The sequence below is a fragment of the Lichenostomus cassidix genome, chromosome 4, assembly GCF_008360975.1.
Source record: "Lichenostomus cassidix isolate B80296 chromosome 4, HeHo_3.0, whole genome shotgun sequence".
NCBI classification, from domain to species: Eukaryota; Metazoa; Chordata; class Aves; order Passeriformes; family Meliphagidae; genus Lichenostomus; species Lichenostomus cassidix.
Window position 1 is genome coordinate 60,299,269 of NC_139484.1, and position 20,458 is coordinate 60,319,726.

At 39.0% G+C, this 20,458-nt stretch overlaps 1 protein-coding gene across 2 annotated transcripts in view; it reads left to right on the plus strand.

Annotated features, from left to right (window-relative positions):
- The window catches only part of CTNNA2 (catenin alpha 2), a 448,404-nt gene that overhangs the window by 326,673 nt on the left and 101,273 nt on the right, over window positions 1-20,458 (plus strand). For both annotated transcript variants that reach the window (XM_085059503.1, XM_085059504.1), the window contains exon 8: window positions 12,861-12,941. In XM_085059503.1, the coding sequence (XP_084915629.1) occupies window positions 12,861-12,941 (81 nt within the window). The remainder of the gene's footprint in view (window positions 1-12,860; window positions 12,942-20,458) is intronic.

Here is a 20,458-nt window from a genome sequence, read left to right on the forward strand (position 1 = left end):
AATAGAGTAATAAATAGGAAGTGTGGAATGCTCATTTGTATGACTACAGAAATTAATACTGAAGTCACAGAAGGGCCAAACTACTGAATTATTAGAATAATAATTTTTAAAATTGTTTACGTCCTTACATATTAAAAATAAAATTGATTTGTAACATCAAGTTTTCCAGGAGGGAAAGGATCAAACCAGATGTATGGGTCAGCCAGCACTTTTACCATCTGCAATTAGCTTTTGTAAGCATTTGTCATTTAAAGGGGCTCTAAACAGCTGCAGATGTCTGTGGCAGTGCATGATTTGTACTGAGACTTGCAAACAACCCTGTTTGTCTTGATTCAAATCATTACCCATTCCTCAGGGGAAAATCTCCTGCAGTGAACAGCTCAGTACAACCCCAGATCTGCAGTTCACCTCCAAAGCCAACACTAAATGATAATGGAAGTTGTGTCCAGGATAATTCAAAAATTTAAATTCCAGAGACTTTCAATCCTTTTAAAAATGTACACATGTGTCTCATTGGATGAATTTTTCAGAAGGATCTAGATACCTTAGCAGGATATAAATAACTTTGGAGCTGACAAACCAAATCCAAGCCTTTTTTAATGTTCCTTGGATGGTTGGTCTTCCTCTGGCACCTCTGAAGTCTTGTTCCGTTTCATTTATGAACATCAGAGTGAAGGTGGTGCCAATTAGCATCTGTTTCAAATTTATTTCAGGTCTTGCACTGGAACCACAGGTTTCAGTCTGCTGTGATTTCATTTAACATTCTTTAACATTTTTTACACTTCATTTCCTACAAGAAGTCTTTGTGGCAATCTACCAAAAGAGCTAAGTTGCTTTTAACCCCTTCTACAGTATTTTTGGGGTTTTAGTAGTGCCAGAAGGTGAAGTGGTAGCCAGGAAATTTGAGAAAGTAAGATTAAATTTTTATTGTTACTATTTTAAAGGGCAGAGTATCAACTGTGCAGTGGTTCTGCAAGTTGCATATTCACATCCTTTCTCCCTTTTCCATTAGCTCTGAGATGGGCTCCAGTGGCACTCTCCTTAGGAATTTCAATGCCATCATTATCAACGGGGCAGAGTTAACTCCTCATATTGCACATTCATAGTAATAACTCTTTCTGGAGGCATTTATGTGCCTGTGCAGAGCTATTCATTCAATTACCCCGTGGGCCAGGCAGGGATGGTCAAATTAATTACTACCTCATGAATATAGAAGATAAAGGGCCAAATCCAATTAAAGACCTCGGAGTCTCTGAGCTCAGAATTACAAGATGATCATTTGAAGTGATTTTACCACAGGGGCACCTAGACCTGGGCTATGCATTGTTCCTCTTGAAAAAAGTGAAGTCACGTCATTGCAGGAGATTCACTGTGCTCAGTAAAGTCCAAGCCCCCATTCCTTCTGGATCTTAAAAATTCAATTTGTTCTGGAAGGAGAAGGCTTTTTCCAGCAGATGTTTTGTCCTGTAGACATGCATTGATAGGGGGTTTAAAAAAAAAAAAAAAAAAAAATTGGAAGGGTGAAAGAGTCTGAGGGACTCCAGGCAGCAATGTCTACCCCAGCATGTCCCACCTGGGCACTTCAGGCAGGATTTTCAGCGTAGATTTGCATTTGTTTGTCCTTTTGAATCCACCAAACTTGCAGCCCTGCCTTCAGCAGGAGAAAGAGTCATCCCTACCCTCCCTGCTCCCATTTCATCCACTTAATCCAAGAAATCTGCTCGAGGATTCCAAAAATAAATCTTTTATTCAATGGAAATTTGGAGTGTCCATGAAAAATGAATGCTCCAATCATTCAATGGAAATAATGGTAAAACTCCTGCTGACTTGAGAGGGAGCACAGAGAGGCTTTGTAAATGCACCAGTTATCATTTCAGCAAAGGTCTTTATCTTTATATATTTGATTTTATTCTAATAACAAAACAAAAGCCAAAAATATTTGTGATATCTACAAGAAGAAATAAGGACTCTAATCAGTCTGTAGAATTAAAGCATTATTTTATGCCTAATTAGTTTGTAATGGCATTTCCAAAGGGTTTCTTTTTCTGTAAAAAAGACTGTTGATGAAAATGTCACAGAGTTATTTTCAACAGGCTTTTGCTTCCGATATCCCACATGGACATTCTGCTATTTTGTGCTGGCTTTTCCACTAATGCCCTGTAATTGTGTTTCACTTCCTCTGATTAAACTGACAAGTCATTTGAATGGATATCACTTAACACATTGATCTGAGGCTATGGCAGGAACAGACCACAGCTTTGCTCTGTGAAAACAGCGTTAGTCCTTTGCTCTTGCATTCTTTTGGAAGTCTGGCTGGAGTTTAAAATGTCCTTTTACAATTTTTTTTATTCTGTTTTGTTTCATTTCATCCCTGTTGCCTCATGGTTTTGACATCCTATAAAGGAGCCTGTAATCAAGTGAAAGGTTAATTACCATAATGAGGGTTGAGTTCTTTTCTTTCCCAGGCTTTGCTCTGTCTCCATTCATTCCAAACAGGAGCTGAAGTTTTGGTATCTGTCCATTTAAATCTCACACTCGTCGTTTGCTTGCAGGTGGGGTTTTCAGAGGGATGTCAGAGTGAAAACCCTTCTTGCCAGGCACACATCACTGCCCTCAGAAAGTCTGACACGTCCACAGCTAGTGTGGATTCTCCACAGTCACTGCCAGGTAGGGTGGCAGCACTGGAAAGCAGCAGTGGTTTCATTGGATGCAAGAAACATCACCTAAAATAATGTCAAATATTGTTTTGCTATGCCCTGTTAATTAAAAATGTTCAGAGCAGGTTGGAGGATAAAGAGAACACACACAATAAAAAACCAAAAAGAAAACCCAAAACAACCACTCCCTGGGTGGTCTGGATGAAACCGGCAAGATAAGGGAAAAGAAACTAACAATTGATTGGAAAAAGCATTTAGTTCTCTGTTATAAGTACAAATATTGAGTTAACATTGACTTTCAGCTGCCTGCCTTGATGAACACAGTTTTGATTGGACATGAACAAGACTCATTTCCTCGTAGATCACCCAAGGAATATAAGCATAGTGCAATTAAAAAGAAAGAAATGCAGATGTAATAGTCAATACCCATCTCATCCACAGATCTATTAGATAGTGACAGATGCAGCCAACCAGTTGAAATCCTATTTTTCAGTGATATTTGTTAATCAAAGCACAGTAAGTGCAGCCAAAACAGTTCTGTGCTTCTAGGGCAGACACAGGTGAGATTTGGGGGTTTGAATTCTGAGTAATACCTGTACTTGTGCCATTAACAGTAATTCTGCACCTAAACAGAATGGCAGAGTTGGAGCTTCAATATGTTCATAAAAAATGTACATTTTATACCTGTGAATGTCAATGCTTTGATGAACCTCCAGTGGTCACTTCATTTGCCAGAGGTGCCTATTTGGTTAAAAAGCTTTGATGGAAAAAAAAACCAAAAAAAAACCTTAAAGGTCTACACTATGGCAGGCAAAGTTAAAATCAAATATTGTCATCAAATGGAGCCTTTTCATTAAGCACATTACAAACAAAAAAGTCTTTGCTTGCAACCAAACAACATTATGTGGCTCTCCTATTCCTCCAAGAGAAAGAGCTGGAAAACACTAAAAGGATGATTTCAAGGAATGCTGAGATGTCTCAGGAGGTCCTGCATTTAATTCAGTGAGTTACACTCATCCCTGGGACTCAGAATGCACCCTTTAGTCTAAAACCAGACAGGAGGAGATGGACTACAATTGTTTTTTAGTGAATAAGACATAAACTGACACAAATACCAGACATGGATATCACCTCCCCTAAGAGCTCTGACAAGTATTTCCACTAATCTGTGACAAGGACATAACAGGGATTTAGTCAGTATATTCCAGAGTTGGATTCCAGGATTGTTCATTACATGTAAGACACTCTGTGCTTCTCTACCCCTCTTCTCTCTTTTTGTTTAGTTGCCTGTATTGCACCAACTTTTTAACTGATAGAGTTTGAATAGAATGAATAAGACTTTGTTAGTAACTATTTCATGACTTAGGCACATTATTATGCTTAGAATAATAGAATAGACTTTTCTCAAGAGCTTGTTTTAAAGTGGATAAATTTTTACATTTTTTATTTACATAGCCCTTCACTGCAGGCTTTGATATCTGAAGGGAGAGGAAAAATTCTGTGCTATCTCCTTTTTCTCCAGTTATTTCAGATTAAGAGAAGGCATCCAGGAGCAATTTAAAGCAGATTGCAATTTACAGCTGCAGAGCAGTTGGTGGTTAAATGAGGAGTTTGTAGTGGACCCTTTGCAAGTAGAAGTATGTGAAGAAATTAGAATAATTTTGAATTCTGGAGTAAACATTTCTGACCTTCTAAATGGAAACATCTGCAAGATTTTGCTTAAATGATGAGTGGGGAGATTCTCAGCTGGTGTAAATTAGTGTGGCTTCAGTGAAGCTGATGTTTTTATAACAGTTTACATCATTCACATTTCTTCCCTCAAAAAATCCTATTTTTTGTGAGCATTTAAGTGTAACAGCATCAATTTTCTGTACCAACGTCTTCTGAATAGAAATGTGCAGTTTCTTCTATGAAAACCCTGATGTTTCCCTATTTGAGTCCTCTGAGTAAGCATTGCAAAGGAAAAGATGTTCTTTACCTACAAGAAATACTGCGCTGGATTAAAATTCAAATGCATGTTGTTCCAAAGTCACCCCTCAAGTAGGAAGGAACGAGGGGAAGCTTCCCAGACATCATTTCCCAAGGACAGCAGGACAGAAACCTGGATCAGAAGGAGGTTTGCATGCTAACACTCCTATCCCTGCATTCACAGAGATCACATATATTGCCAGAGATTTCTCAAGGATATGTCAGAAAATGTCTCAGGTTATTGCTCTTGTCTTTTCCAGCTGCATTTTTTTGTTTTCCCCCCATCATCAGCCAACTTCAGTTCCAGATTGGGGTTTATGCTGCTGTGTGTCTTTATCTGATTAGAGAAATCCAGATATCACTGGAGGGGTTTTTGATTTCCTTCATTAAGCTGGGATGTTTTGTGACCCAATTTCCCCTCAGCCTTTGCTCACCTGGCAGCATCCCAGTGCTGGGATCATCCTCCTGGCCCCTCTCTGCTCCTCCCCAGCCTGCCCACATCTCTTTTGCCTCCTTGAAGACATTCCACAGTGTTGAGCCCAATATTGATCCCCAAGGGACCCCATTTTGGACAGGCTGCCAGCTTGGAAAGGGCCTGAGATTGTTAAGATCCAGTGTTGAATCTTTTGAAGTGTGCTTCTTTTCAGATGGTGGGAAGAAAGTGAATTATTTTCAGGACATCAAAATATCCCATCTGGAAGGACAGGAATTTCTTGTGCAGAAGCTTGTAAAAAACATGCCCTTATAATGCTGTATATTTTAATTCTCTGGGAAAAAATAATGCAAATCACACATTATTTGTCCAAGGTAGAATCTCCAGCCTGATCCTTAGGAGGGCTGGAGTTACTTTGTAGTTACTAACTAGGCATTTTATCTCATATAACTGATTTTTTTTTAAGAATTAATCATCAAGTACTTCAAGCTCCTCTCCACTGTCAATGGAGAGAAGCAATCCCCTGTGATGATATGTATTCTGTATTAAAATAAATATGCAAGACAGATGGGTGCTCTAAAAATGCCTGTCACTGTAGATTGAATATAGAAGGAGCTAAAATAACTAGATTTGATTCAGTATTTCAAGATGGTAAAATTAAATGGGATGGTCCTACCCTGAGCACTGTCACTGCTTTCTGGAATGGCAGAGTGTGCTACGTTATAATCTGAATTTAATTCAATGACACAGCTCTGAAAGGATGGCAGGATATTTGTGCCTTGGGGAAGAATTTCTCATAGCTGCATTGCTTTCCCCCCCCCTTCCAAAAAAACCCTCTCCAAACAATGCATGTGTTTTATACAATAAAAATCAAGGAGATTTGGAAGTTACACGTGCCTTGTCACTTAGGAAAGTCCCACCAGTTGCCTTTTTTGAATTTTCAGTGCCTCAGTGTGCTGTAAAATCCAGTCTTGGCTAGAAGGTGGAAGAGCAGGAATTTGTCCTCACCACAGTGATCTTGGAGACCCTTGTTCAAAAAGACACATAAATACAGAACTATTCAGTGTATCATCTACAAATTAAAAAAAAAAAAAAAAATCACCAAACCCCAAAAAACTGCTGCCTTGGCTCTCTAGAGTGAAAAAGTTCTCCATTTTATGCAGCTTCTAATATAATTAAAAATATGAATTCTTCAGCCAGTTCTATTTTTTTTTTTTTTTGAAAAGCTTAGATGCCAGTCCATGATTACAGATAAATAATCAATTAAAATGGCAGCTGCCACTTGGGAACCAGTATGATCAAGTCCTAATCCTAACTGGTGTTTCAAATCAAACTGCTGCCACTGATGTTTCTGAAAATCTTTGGTTATTGCCAAAAGACAAGAAGTAGTTAGAATAAGTGAATTATGCAAAACAAGAAAAATAATGGCCACAAATGTAAAATACTCCTCTACACACAAGTTTTCCCACTCTGGAGAGGATAAAAGAAGAAACTGCACATATCTGATATTAAACAAAGCACTTAATTCACCAACTCACCACTTGAAGGCATTCAGATATTGTGGTGATGTGGCCTGCATAAAAAACATACATAAAATATAACAAGAGAATCTTCTTCAACCATTAATGGATACAGTTTTCATGATTTCTTTATTTTACTACATACTTAGTTTTAATTATGTACAGAGCTAGATAAAACTTGCTTGGCTGCAGGCCAAGGATAAGATTTGCACACCTCTGGTACTGATATCATGTCCAGCTCGTGGCTCATTTTAATTTTATTGACTTTATTTACTATCTGAGATTGCAAGGATGTGGCTTCCCCAGCCTTCTCCAGAGTTGTAATTATTCATGCTACCCTGGAACCAAATAGACTCGCTGGTCACAAGGTAATTAAACACTGCTGAGAGCAATTGTTTCATTTAAGGAGAACTTACTGTGTGTATCATACTTTTATGAGCAGATTATTTAGTGAGTGGAATTCTGGAACTGCAGAGTTTTGTGGAGGGGAAGGGGCAGTAATTCAGTGTTTTATTGCAAAACTCTAAACAAAGCTCTAAAGACCTTACTATGCAACCTTTTTTACCCCCTTTTTGTGCAAAATTCTCTTTTTTTTCCTCTTGAAGAAATAAATGAATTCTTGAGGGGAAATGGGAGCATACAAATTCTCATTCCATAGGAAGGGTTTCTGTAGCAAAATTAAAGCTGGGAAATGGGTGATGCAGAACCTGCAGTGTAGTTACTTAGAATAAATTCTAAAACTAACATAATTTATAGGAATAAAAAGATGATAAAATCACTGAGCTGAGAACAACAGTAATTCATGTTCATACCACTCTCCCAAGAGACTTCTTACCATTGAATTCTTCCTTGCATTTATTATTCTAAGATGTCTTCATCTCATCTCTAGAGGAACCACGCAGATTTTGTAAAACTTGTTTTCCTGACCCATCTCCCTAGAAAATTCATAGAATTTTCAACTTCCAATGAAATTTATTCTCTACTTCTAGAATATATTGTTTAGCCTTTTCCTGACCCAAAATTAATAGTCTTCTGTCAGAAAGGAGCTATGTATTGGGATGTTTAAACCTAGATTTCTGCTTAAAAGCACTGATGCAGACTATGCCTGTTGTTCAGAATGTTTTTTCTTTTAGTACTAAGCTTCTCTTCATCACTTTTCAAAGGACTGTTGAACATTGGCATAGTTTTAAAGGACTGATCTTGTTCAACATTTAAAATAAAATATTAGGACAGATATATTTTTGAGCAGCAATTTACACCTTAATAAAACATTGTGATATTGAAGTTCTGAATAAACTGTAAATAATGGAGCCCTCTACCTGGGGGATGATGAAAATATAAAAATATATCAAGGTTTGGTAGCTTTTGGATCAATAGATAATCTTTCCAGCTGTCTCCTGGAGGCTAAATTACTTGAAACAGGAGTGAGGGTGTCCTGGACATGCAACACTTGATGTTTTAGGAGATTGAGCTCTCCCTGATATTTTGGCTTACATCTAAAACAGCAGAGAAAACAGAGAAACGTCTGAAAACAGTGGTTCCAAAACATCTTACATAGATTATTAATATTGTTATTGTTCAATGGAAACCATGAGTTTCTAAATAATGCACTGTAAAGGAAAAGGATAATAATTCTAACATCACTCCTTGAGTTGTGATACACATCAGGGGTTTGTCTGTGACATTCTGTTGTAGGACTGCAGTTGCTCTACCTTTTCTGTATTTCTTGGCACTTCATCCCTTTCTTTTATAGGTTGCCATTGTCAGCCTTGTTCATTGGCATTTTTTTAAATACAATATGCCCAAAATAGTGGTTTTTCATCTCACACACCTCTAAGTGATCCTAGCTTTTCAATACAAGGATATTCATTACATGAACATCTGTCTTTATTATAATAATAATTCTGGTGGCAGAAATTTCATCTGTTTCGTGTGCTGATATTTGAGCTCTGTGATTTCCTTAGTAGTGGTATGTGGAATTATTAAAATCCAGCAACACAGTTCCAGTCTGGAGCATCTTCTTCCAAGGTTGACCATATCTCATCTAAAATGCACTGAGTCTCTGGGCTGATTGGTCTGACTGTCCTTGGCTTGATTCTGTGATATTCTCCAGGGTTAGAAAAGTGTCTTGTTAAGTACCTCATGCTGATCAAAAGAGTTCTGTAATGAGCAAATCGTGGGATGTAAATGTCCTTAATGGTTGTGACACATATTTGGGGAGCTTAATATTTTACTCTAACAGTTTAAACTGTAAAAAGAAAAAAAGGAAGGAGAGGAGAAGGTCTTTGTAAAAAAGGAAAACCAGTGCTATACCTTAGCAGAGATCATTCTGGCATTCAGCAGATGCTGAAATTTCTTACAGTCCTTAAGTGCTTTTTGTTCTTTTTATTTCTTTTCCTAACCTAATGAAGTTGAAGTTCCCTGTTTAAATGCTCACCTTAATATTATGCAGTTTTACCTGTCAAGCTTTTCAGACTTTGCCTAATATAAATTGCTTTATTCTGTCTTTTATTGTTGAGGTGGTATTGTTGACACTGGTTGCAACTAGACATCTTCTCTAGTAATAGAACACTCAGTACCTTGATTTCTTCCACTTATCAGACATGGATGTGTTGAAAAACTACACAACTTCTCATGTCAGGTGGCAAATCAGGCTTAAAACCACTTGAATATTATATTGAGGGAGCTGGATCTGATGTTGAGTTACCTGGGAGGGAATTGCAGCAATGGAAGATCCTCTCCTGAGCTGGGGACTCTGCAGGCAGCACAGCCCCTGGGAATTAGCTCATCGTGATCAGCTGAGAATAAATCAAATGGGCAGGGAAAAGCTCCAAGGAAATTAGAATGGAAGCAACTCAGACTGAGAAAATTGTTTGAAAATATCTCGAGTACATGCAGCATGCAAATGGCTGTTAATGGTCACAAGAAATCAGGGACTTGATTAATATATTCTCCTGTAGCAAAGTTCTCCTCATTACACCATGAATAGATGTAATTCTGTCCATAGGAACTTGAATGTGGATATTTTGGCATTCAAGGAATTCTGTGCATTTCTCCTCCTTCTCCTTTTAACCCAATGCCAGCAGCAATTTTTACTTCCTTTTCATCCCAAAGTATCTTTCCTCCCTTTGCAGAAAAAGATTAACAGAGAAATGGCAAAAGGCTCAATACCAAGCTTTTTCGTTTTTTTCAGGAAACGAATAAATTCCTTTCTATCCCTTCTAGGAATGAAGGCCAAAAATTTATCACAGAGCAACAATAAAATAAGAGTACTTAAGGACTTAAATAAATAAACTTTAATAAACTTATATTTTCAGCACAGAGCAGATGGTGTTTGACAGACCTGCCTGAAGCTATGTAGCATCACATGCCACGCTAGCTATTTTTCAATAATGCGATTTACTAAACAAATTTTTTTGAAATCGTACAGTGAAGAAGGGGTTTTGTATACAGATTAAAAGGCAGTTGCCATTTTATAAGTAACAGGTGAAGGCCCCTTAAAATTCCTGGGTAACTAAAAATGGTGCAGAATGACAGACCTCAGCCTTATTTGTGTGCATTATTAAAATACTGCCATTGAGAGAGCTCAGCTGGATCTTTGTCCACTTGGTGTGATTCAGTTTTCCAGCACAGACTGGTTCATCCCATTTAGCACCTCAGGCAGCATGGAGGCACAATTTGGGCAATTGCACTCAGCTTTGCTGGGCTGTGCAGGGAGAAGGGAGAGGCCAGATGGATATTGACATTTGTGTTGAGTGGCCTGAGGGTCACAGAAGGGCTCCCAGTTGTTTGGTGTTTCACAGTCAGATGTACCTCAAGGGCCACTGTTTATGCAAACACTGTTTATTCCAAACTGGAGTAAAGAAGTTATCAGATAGAAGAAGAGGGGCTTAGGAGAGATGCTGGATTTTGGCTACTCTCAGTGAGAGTTCCCAAAACAAAACACCCAGATTAGGAACCTAAATCACCAAATCTCAAAATTTCTACTTTATTTTTCCAGTGACCAGGAGCCTTTTCCTCTAAATGGTGCAGTTCATCAAATGCTTAATTTATTTAGTGTCACTGTATCTGTAGCTGGCTACCCTGGAAGGATTCCCAAGTTCCTGTTCAAGGACAACTTTGTGACCCCCTAAGTGGGTGCCAAGCATTAATTGCTTGACATCACCATGTTGGTGATGAATACAAAATATATTTGCCCTGCATGAGATCAGTGAGGATGAATTGTGTACCAGTTGTTCTGTTTGAGCTGTAAAATATCAACCCTGAGTAGCCTTAAGTGTCGTGGTGTTTGCTCTTTGATTGTTCCCACTGTGTTAATGCTCACAGGAATTTTGGCATGTTTAGCATATTATTTCCTGATTTTATTAAAAACAAGGAAAAAAAAAAGTGCCAAACAAAGGTTATCTTTGCCCTAAAACATATTTTCTGTGGTTATGGATCTTTCTAAGCCAGTCCATTAAGGATTAAACAGTGAGAAGGAAGAGAAGAATTTCAACAATATTAAGGAAATTGAATTATTTAACTGGGAAAATAAAACATCCCAGAACACGAATGTCACCAAGGAAACTTGGTTCAACAAGTTCACAGTGCACAGCTGGAATGATTTTCTTTTCCCCTAAATTTTCTTAGAATATAACTCTGTAATCTAACAAACTAGAACCTGGCTGAGATTGGCTCATCCAGCAGTCCCTGCTGTGCCATTCCAACAGTCAGGAGAGACTTCCTGAACCCAACTTATCTGCCTCAGCTTTATTGGGAAATTTCAGCTGGAAAAACAGCCTCGATTGTGTGCACATGTGACAGCTGCTGTCTTGAACAAAATGGCAGGGACTGAATTCAGGACATCTAAAACTAAAAGCCTGTGCTGACACTGCTTAGGCTGAAGAGATGTAGTTCTTCAGCTGGGGACCAGAAGAACTCAGTCAAAGGATGAAGGCAAGAAAAGTGAGATAAAAATATCAGCGGGTGACACAGATGCCTCCTCTTGTGTGATAGCAAATGCTTTCTCTCTCTGATTTCTGATGTCAATTTGTATGATTAACTCCAGAATTCGTAATGGATTCTTTTTCAAAAGCTAAGAGGTAAATTTATGTTTTGTATTAAATTCTGGTGCCACTTGATACTGTTATGCTTGCATTTCTAAATGGAAAAAGGGGATGGGTTTTACAGATTTCTAAATGATCATAAAAGCTCTGGCCTCACATCATAATTAGAATTACAGGCAATAACAGAAAGCAGGCGTTCTCTGGAATGAATGCCTAAAGCAAAGACTGGAACAGAGGCCACTTGCCAATGTAGGGCTGATAACTGTGCTGTACATGTGAGAGGATATCATTGAAAGCGACTTTTTAATCCCCAGCCCACCCCAAAAGTGACTTCTCAATAGCTCCCAGAAACATGTGCTATTAGGCTCAGCTGGAGAGAGAGAAAATGGCTCTTAATCGTATGCAAGGAACAATTCTAAATAGGAGTATTTGAAAACAGCCTTGGGAAGGAAAGAGTTCTGCCAGAAAGAATGGAAGATCATTTTGATTCTTGATGAAAAGCTTTCAAACAGAGTTCAGTGTGCAAGAGATGTGACAAATCTTTAGAGAAGTAGTTTTCTCTTAAGAGAAAGGTAATACAGCTAACAAAGTAACTAAATGTTTTTTGTGCCATTGAACCTAAAAAACATATTTTTCCCCCATTGGTTATAAACCACAAAAGGCTTTTTTCCCACTTTTTAATCTTCATGAGGAGTTTTGCTTTGAAACTTCCTGCAGGAAAGTGTTTCAAGTGGAATTCTTCTTTATACTGAACCTAATGTCTGCCAATATGATTCCCGTTACAGGCATAGGGACCATTTTCCTTCTGTCCTCAAGCTGTGTTGCTGCTTATTATCATGTTTAACATTCCCAGTGCCTGGCAGGATGGAGATTAGAAACTCTTAATATTCATTTTATAGTGAAAGGTCTTGCCAGATTTTTTTGAGTATTAGCTATAATATATGCACATAATTTATTGGTGGAAAAGTTCTGAACTCTCCGGTGAGTCACCTTAATCTTTGTTCTTATCACTTTAGGATTGTTTTAAAATAATCTTCTGTGCCTCCTGCACATAAACACGTTAAAAACATTACTTTGGAAATAACAACTCGATTGAAGCAAACAAAGAAGCTGCAAGAAATTTCCTTTGAATAAATTTCCTTTGAATAAATCCTTACTATCTTTTTTTTTTTTTTTTTTAAGTTTAGATTACCTGGAGCATTTTTGTCTAACTCTAAAGTTTTGGTTTTTTCAACAGACTGGAAGGAAGGAGAAGGGGGATCCACTCAATATTGCCATTGACAAGATGACCAAGAAAACACGAGACCTTCGAAGACAGGTGAGTCATGCTTTTGGTGATGCTTCTTGCTTTTCCAAGGAGATCATTCCTTTCCAGCTTCAGACTGTTCCACCACATGTGGAGGTGAAAAGAATTGCTGTCCTCATTTAGATATGACCCCACATTACACATGACATTAAGCAAAGTAGTAGCATTTCCTGAGACAAAAAAAAAAGGGAGAAAGAAATGCATTCCAAGTGTAACCCCCAATGGTCTTTCCACGTGGGAGGGGAGGCAGATTGTCCAGACCTTCCCTGCCTTGGCAGCCCAAAAACCACCGTCATAAAAACACTGGCATATGTGCTTATTTGTGTTTTATTTGAACACTCTCACTGGAGAAACAGGAAAGATGAGCAGAGTATGAAAATTTACAAGAGCAGAATATTTTCAAAGAGAACTTCTAAGGTACTGTATTAAATAAAGATACAGAAGATACAGAAAGGCCTAATAAATAACAGTTTTGCCAGAGAGGTGGATGTTCCATCCCTGGAAACACTCAAGGCCAGACTGGGTGGGTCTCTGAGCAATCTGATCTAGTTGAGGATTGCCCTGCCCATGGCACAGGGAAGTGAACCAGATGACCTTTAAAGCCCACTTCTAACCAAACTATTCTAGGATTTTATTAATAACTAAAAACCTAGTTTAAGCCGTAAAGGTTGACTTTCTTATATTGCACTTACTGTGTTCTGTAATAAGACTGAAAGGTTAATTAAAAAAGCTTGAGGTGGAAAAGAAGTGAAAGGAGATTGACAACCAAGAGGGAGAAATCTGTAGTTTCCTTTTTACACCTTTAAGTTAAGGCAGGACAGATTGCCTCTTCTGACCTCTTTTTTCTCCTTTTGAGATGATCCCAATTTTTCATTTTCTGTAAAAATTAAATGATGATGATGATGATGATGATAAGAAGAGTAATGAAAATTCTACTTGGCCTCTGTGAAAATGATCCTAAATCAAAAAAACTTCCAAACCAAGCAAAGATTTAAATGTATCTGCAGATACCTATTTGCAGCACGATAGTTTCAGAAAGAGTGGCCCCTGTAGGCATTTTGAAATCAGTGCTCTGCACTGCTAAAACTCAGCTCATTTCAGCTTTTCCTCCTTAACCATCAGCAAACGTGTTTGAAGATCATATTCTCAGAGCTTTTTTTCCCAAATGATAAACCTACTGCAGTGGACTTACAGACAATATGAATCATTGAGTCTCCTTTACAAGGCCTGGCGTCACATCTGCTGCTCAGCTAATGACAGAAGAAAGATCTCTGCTGTTCTGACCTCCAAATTTGTGGGATCCTCGGCTCTGCAGTGAGCTGGGACCATGTGTTGCCTCCCACCTCTGTTCTCACTGCTTCAAGGAAGTAGCAGACTAACACATGAGTTACCGTTCTGTGTGAGGCTCTCAGCAGTTGCCTGAATTACTCATCTCCAAAGCCAAATTTACTCCGAAACGTGATATAAAAATGGCACCTTTCTTAATAAACTGTGTGCTTCTCCTGGATATTCACTCCCGTGGATTGTTCCGTCTCAGAGAGGTTGGAACTCCGGATGTGGGTAAAGTAAAGTGCAGATAATGTGTTTTCCTGCTTGGAGATGAAGCTTTTAATAGAGTTTCTGATATTTATGGAAGTTAATCACGTAGGTATAATGTTTATTAAATTGTGGCAGTTGCTAGTAAACTAATCAAGACTAAATCATAATTGTGCTGGGTTTTGCACAAACATAGAAGAAGATGGAGTCTGCTTTCAACAATGTGCATTCTGACTGCAAATCATTATCCTTCAGAATCCTAATCAGTGTTCTGCTCCATCACATATATAATCAGCAGTTTAACTGTGCGTGTTTGCCCAGACCTGCCTGTGCACTCCCTGCTCAATTCCAGAGTGTGAAGGTGTCACTGAGAGCTTGGTTTAATGGCTGGGGAGAGAGGCCTGAAGATTCAGAGGAAATGAGCTGCAGTGGAGATTCAAGAGTTATACTATTTCAGTCTTTCTATTTTGGGCTAAATCATTGGAGAGACAACCAACTTTCAGTATCATCATGCCTTTTATTTTTAATAAATCCCTTTTAAAGCTTGCTTTTCAGACTTTGGAAGCTTAATGTTAACACCATAAAACCAGACAATCTACAACATATGTTTTGGTGATGAAGAAAAAAAAAAATTTCAATTGGTAGTCAGGCTCCCTTGTAAGTCTTCAGTAATCACCCATCTAAGACTGATTTTTCATTTTCTCCCCAGGTTACTTAGCTTTTTATTTCTGAGATTCAATTTCATTATCTGCAGAACATGCAAACGTGGGAAATGACTGTGGATGGAATACACGGCGCTAAAATTCCACCTCACAATTCTCAGTCACTTCAATATTTCTTATTCTGATGGAATTACATCTTTTAAACTCATCATTTAAACTCTCCTGGGAATTGGGAAACTATAATGGAGATATAATTATATGTCTTACCATGAACTGCCAGTAAGAACATCAACCTAAGTCAGACTGAAGAACTTCAGTTCTTGGCAGCAGACACGTCTCACCAGCCCTTAGCTCATTACTGCTGTTCCTTACTGGATTTTCATAGAATCACAGAATTCTTTGGGCTGGAAGAGACCTTAAAGCCCATCTCAATCCAACCCCTGCCATGACACAGACTTCTTCCACTATCCCAGGTTGCTCCAAGCCCTGTCCAGCCTGGCCTTGGACACTTCCAGGGATCCAGGGGCAGCCACAGCTTCTCTGGGCACCCTGTGCCAGAGCCTCCCCACCCTCACAGGGAGGAATTCCTTCCTAAAATCTAATCTAGGTTCCTCAGGACAATAAAAACAATAAAATCTGGGTTCCTCAGGACAATAAAAACAAAGAGCTACTGGAGAAGGTCCAGCAGAGGCCACGAAGATGATGGAGGTTCTGGAGCATCCCTCTTTGAGGAGATACTGTGGAAGTTGGGCCTGGAAGTTTAGACTGGAGAAGAATAAGAGGGATCTCATCAATCCACAGAAATATTTCCAAGGCAGGGGTTACAGAATGATGCCAGACTCTTTCCAGTGGTGCCCAGCAACAGGACAAGGACTAATGGGCATAAAGTAAAACAGAAGAAGTTCCACCTCAGCATGAGGAAGAACTTTATGTTAAGGGTAGCAGAGCACTGGAACAGCTGCCCAGGGAGATCGTGGAGTCTCCTTCTCTGGAAACATTCCAAACCCATCTGGATGTGTTCCTGTGTCACCTGCTCCAGGTGACACTGCCCTGACAGGGGGTTGGACTGGGTGATCTCCAGAGGTTCCTTCCAACCCTAAAAATTCTGTGTTTCTGTAACCCTGCCCTGGGGCAGGATGAAACCATTCCCTGTCTGTCACTCCATGCCCTTTCCAAAAGTCCCTCTCCAGCTCTCTTGCAGCTCCTTTAGGCACTGGAAGGTGTTAGAAGTTCTGGAAGCCTTCTCCAGGCTGAACAATGCCAGCCTTTCATTTTGAACAAGCTGGAGAAAGCACTGTCTGATAATAAGCAGTGCCAATCGACAAGATTTGAGATCTGTTTTTCCCCCTGGTATGCAAGTCTGTAGTTTAAAAAACAAACAAACAAACAAAAAAAAAAAAACCAAAAAACCAAACCACCAACAAAACCCCCAAAAACCACCCCGACAAAAACCAAACCAAAACCACCAAAAAACAAGAACAAAAAAAGTTCTCCCTCTTTCTGATGGGTTAGGATAGTGATTGCTTCTTTTCAGTGTCTGCTCTTCCCAAAAGCCACTGCTGGTATCCTGGGAATGGTGACACACTTTGGGGTACTCAGGATCAGGCCTGGCCATTTAGGCATGACCTAATATTAAAAGGGACTCTGCTGTGCTGTCTTTGTACCAGGCACACACTTTGCAGAAGCCAAATTAGAAAAAAAAAAAAAATTACATATCCAGGTCATATCTGCCCTTTTTATACTTCTAATCAATTCTTTATGTATTATGCAGTAAGTACATCCTTTCACACGACCCTTATGTATATTTGATCAGTCCTTTACATTCCCCTGTGCTAAGATGTGCTCTTGCAAATGCCTTTGTTAGACACTTGGTGGACTGTGGGCATGATTTTTATCAGTCTGTTATCAACCATATTCTCTAACATCCCTCCCTTTAATCTACAATTATTATATTATAGGATATCCTGAGCTGGAAGGCACCCCCGAGGATCACTGAATCCTTGATTTAGCTATTTCAGTAGCTGTATCAGGGGGAAAGTCAAGCTTCCAAAAGGTTAAAAGTTGATGAGACAAATATCTTCTGTAATTTATTCATGCAAGTTTGGTAAAACAACAACCTTGGGGACAACGTCTTGATTGTAGTCAGTTTTTATCAATCCCACAGGTCCTTGAAAGGACTTGCAATGTGGTGTCCTTTGTTTAATAGGGGTTTTACCAGTCTGAACTACATCCCAGGCTTCAGCATGTTCTTAGGCTTATTTGTCATCTCTCTCTGTTCCAGCCCTTGAGTGCAGTGTGTCTCCATTTGCTCCTTATGTCACTCACTTCCACGTCGATTAAGTTGTATTGCTGTTTATGAATGCTATTTAGGGTAAAAAAAAAAATGTTTAGCGCTTTGAAGCCTGCCAAAAATTGGCATAGACTCTAGAGGGACTCTCAGAATAAAAACCATGAATATTAACTCATGGAATTAGACTGACGGGACATCTAAAACGGAAAGAATGTGTTGTGTTGGAACAGATTTTATCGCAACTAACCCATACAATGTCAATTATATTATGGATAGACACTTATATAATGTTTTCAGTCTGTGGGCTTAAGACTCTCCACTCAAGTATATGCATAGGTTGCTTCTTCACAGAATGTAAATGCTTTGAGGAAAACACAGGACTTCCTCCAAAAGAGGAAATCTTATCATCACCTTTTTGCAGCAAAGCTACAGACAGACCAGATGACTTGCAAATGCTGTAGGGAGGGCCAGCAACACCTAGAAATTAAATCTTGGTGCTCTGAATCATGATTAACTGACCTGATTTTTTTTTTTGGTTTTGTTTGTCCTCTCTTTATTATGTTCTGTGAGGACAAGCAAGACTTACTGTCCAGTTTTAGAAGAGTAATCTGAAGCACGGAAAATAAAGTTGCTGCTGAAGGTGAAGCTGCCTCACTTGAGGCATTCTGGGTTGTACCAGCATTAGGAGGTACACAGCATCTGAATATTAAAATATAAGCCCAAGGGAAGCATAAGGACTCAGAAAGCAAAACAAGCTCTTCAGTGGAAAACAGTGAATCCAATTCTAATCAAACTTAATGTACATTAAATAACAAACTCCTTTCAGCTTCCAAAAGATGATCGAGAGCACACACAAAGAAATAAAAAAAATCTCATCCTGGGGGGGCAGGGGGAAGAGAAAAGAGAGAACTCTGGAAATTCACACCAGCTGATATCAGCTATGGAAATTGGGTGGTGATATAAGGAAGTGGTTTTCCTTTAGCCTCCCTTACTGCCACTAGAGGGTTCCTCTCTGGAGGGTGATTTGGGGTTTCAAGGGTGTGTTTTGTATAAACTCTTTCTACACAGGGAGTCATGAACAATCTGCTTCCTAACTTAGGCCCCCCAAAGATAAGAGCCTAAAGGTTGGTTTGTGTGAGGAATCCTTGCAGTTTCCAGCTGTAGAGCCAATCAATAGTGCATTTCTGTATGGGCTGGGGAAGTGTGTTCTCCTTCTCATTAACATAAATTTAAGTAGGTTCTGATGTGCCCTTTGTGGCAAACAAGAGGGCATTGGGTAAGGTTATAAATCTTGTAGGTGTCTTTTTTAAACTCAAGATCTGTATAATTTAAATAGGGGAAGAAAGCTGAGTGCCAGAGGGTCACCAAGCTCACAAAACACTGCAGGAGTTGGTGAGAGAGGTGCTGCAGTGTTCTGAAGATGCAAAACTTCATTCAAGTGGGAAGTAGCAGCAGAATTTCCAAGAGGGATGTAACTTCAAAATTTTCTCTTGCAGGAACGTTTATTAAGATTTATTTTGCAAAGGCAGAGTTGAAGCAAGGTCACACTTGAACAGATGATCCACAGGAATCTGTGCTGTATTATCAAAGAGGAGTTTCTGGCTGTTCCCAAGGGGAAGTACAATGTTATTGCTGAGATTGCCCCATTCTGTTGCATGAAAATGCATCCTGACAAAATGTTGGCATTTTTTAGAGGGAGTCAGCCACAAATTAATCTAAACCTCTTTGAACCTAAGGCCACATGTGGCATCAGCTCTTGCTTGTTACAAACTCGGCACCTTTTCCTTGTTGCTTAATAGGTTTTATTTTCACCTGCAGTGACTGCAGTGCTCTTGAATATGGAAATCTGCAAGCTGGCTTCCCAAAAGCAGTCTAGCAAATGCTGATACAGATTTATTTCTGTGGCAATGCTATGTGTTTATGCCTTGTATCCATTTAATAGGGGTGCACTGCATTGTGTGTAGCTCTTTTCTAGGTTTGTGGATCTTTTCTAGGCTTTGCAGCTTTTACAAAGGTGTTAGGCAGGAGTCTGTTGTAACACTGGCTTAGAAGGCAGAGACAGCAATGCTCCACTTGATAAAGTCCTCTATTCTTCCAGTTTCCACTGAATTTAAGGCCACAGAAATAGGGACACTCTGAATGTCACCAGCGTGGTCTGAAAGAGCTGTGAGCCCCTGGCATGCTGCTCAATACTCCCACTTTTAGTCTACTCCCATTTGGTAGAATAAGTGGTGTATTGACTTCAGGAAAGGACTTTCAGAAACATTTTCAAAAATCTGAGCTAAAAAAATTAAGGGAAATGCACTGTTGTTTAAATTGCAATCAATAAGGATTTTGACTTGAACATCTTTGAATGTATATGCCTTTGTCTCCCTCAAAATGCACTTGTAGGTGTTTATCACTGTGACATTGAGGTTTTTATGGGGCTCTGAAGTGCTCCAGAGGAAATGGGCAGTGCTTTAATACTGCTGATTTACTCTTTCAGGTCTACAGTAATTTCCTTACTGCCTAATTATAAGGCTTGGTTTAATTTACTCTACACATAATGTTTACTGATGCACATATGGTGCCATATTTCAGGAAACTATGCCCATATCAGGTAGTTTTGGGTAAGGCTGCAGTGTGTAGCATTTTCATCAAGTGAAGGAAACTCTGATCTGCAACATAATACACATGATGGATTTTTTTTTACTTTTTCTGGCAAAAGCCACAGTGTAGTAACTATGGCTGCTTTTGCCTTTTGAAATAGGAACTTGATTTTATTTATTTTTTCAATTTATTTTTTTAACTGAAGTCATGAGCAGAGGGTTTGCCTTTCAAAGTGCCTTGTGAAGAATTAGGAGGCAAAACTCAGTGACAGCTCTATTGCATTAGATAAGATTACTGCACATAGTTTGTGTATTATTCCCCAAATAATGAGCCTTCATAAAACCTCAGATATTTCAACAAGTCTTTGTATTTAGAAGATGCTTAGCTCTGTAATCATTGCAGAGGAACAAGTATTGAGTTTTTAAAATTCTTTTTGATAAAAGACACTGCGA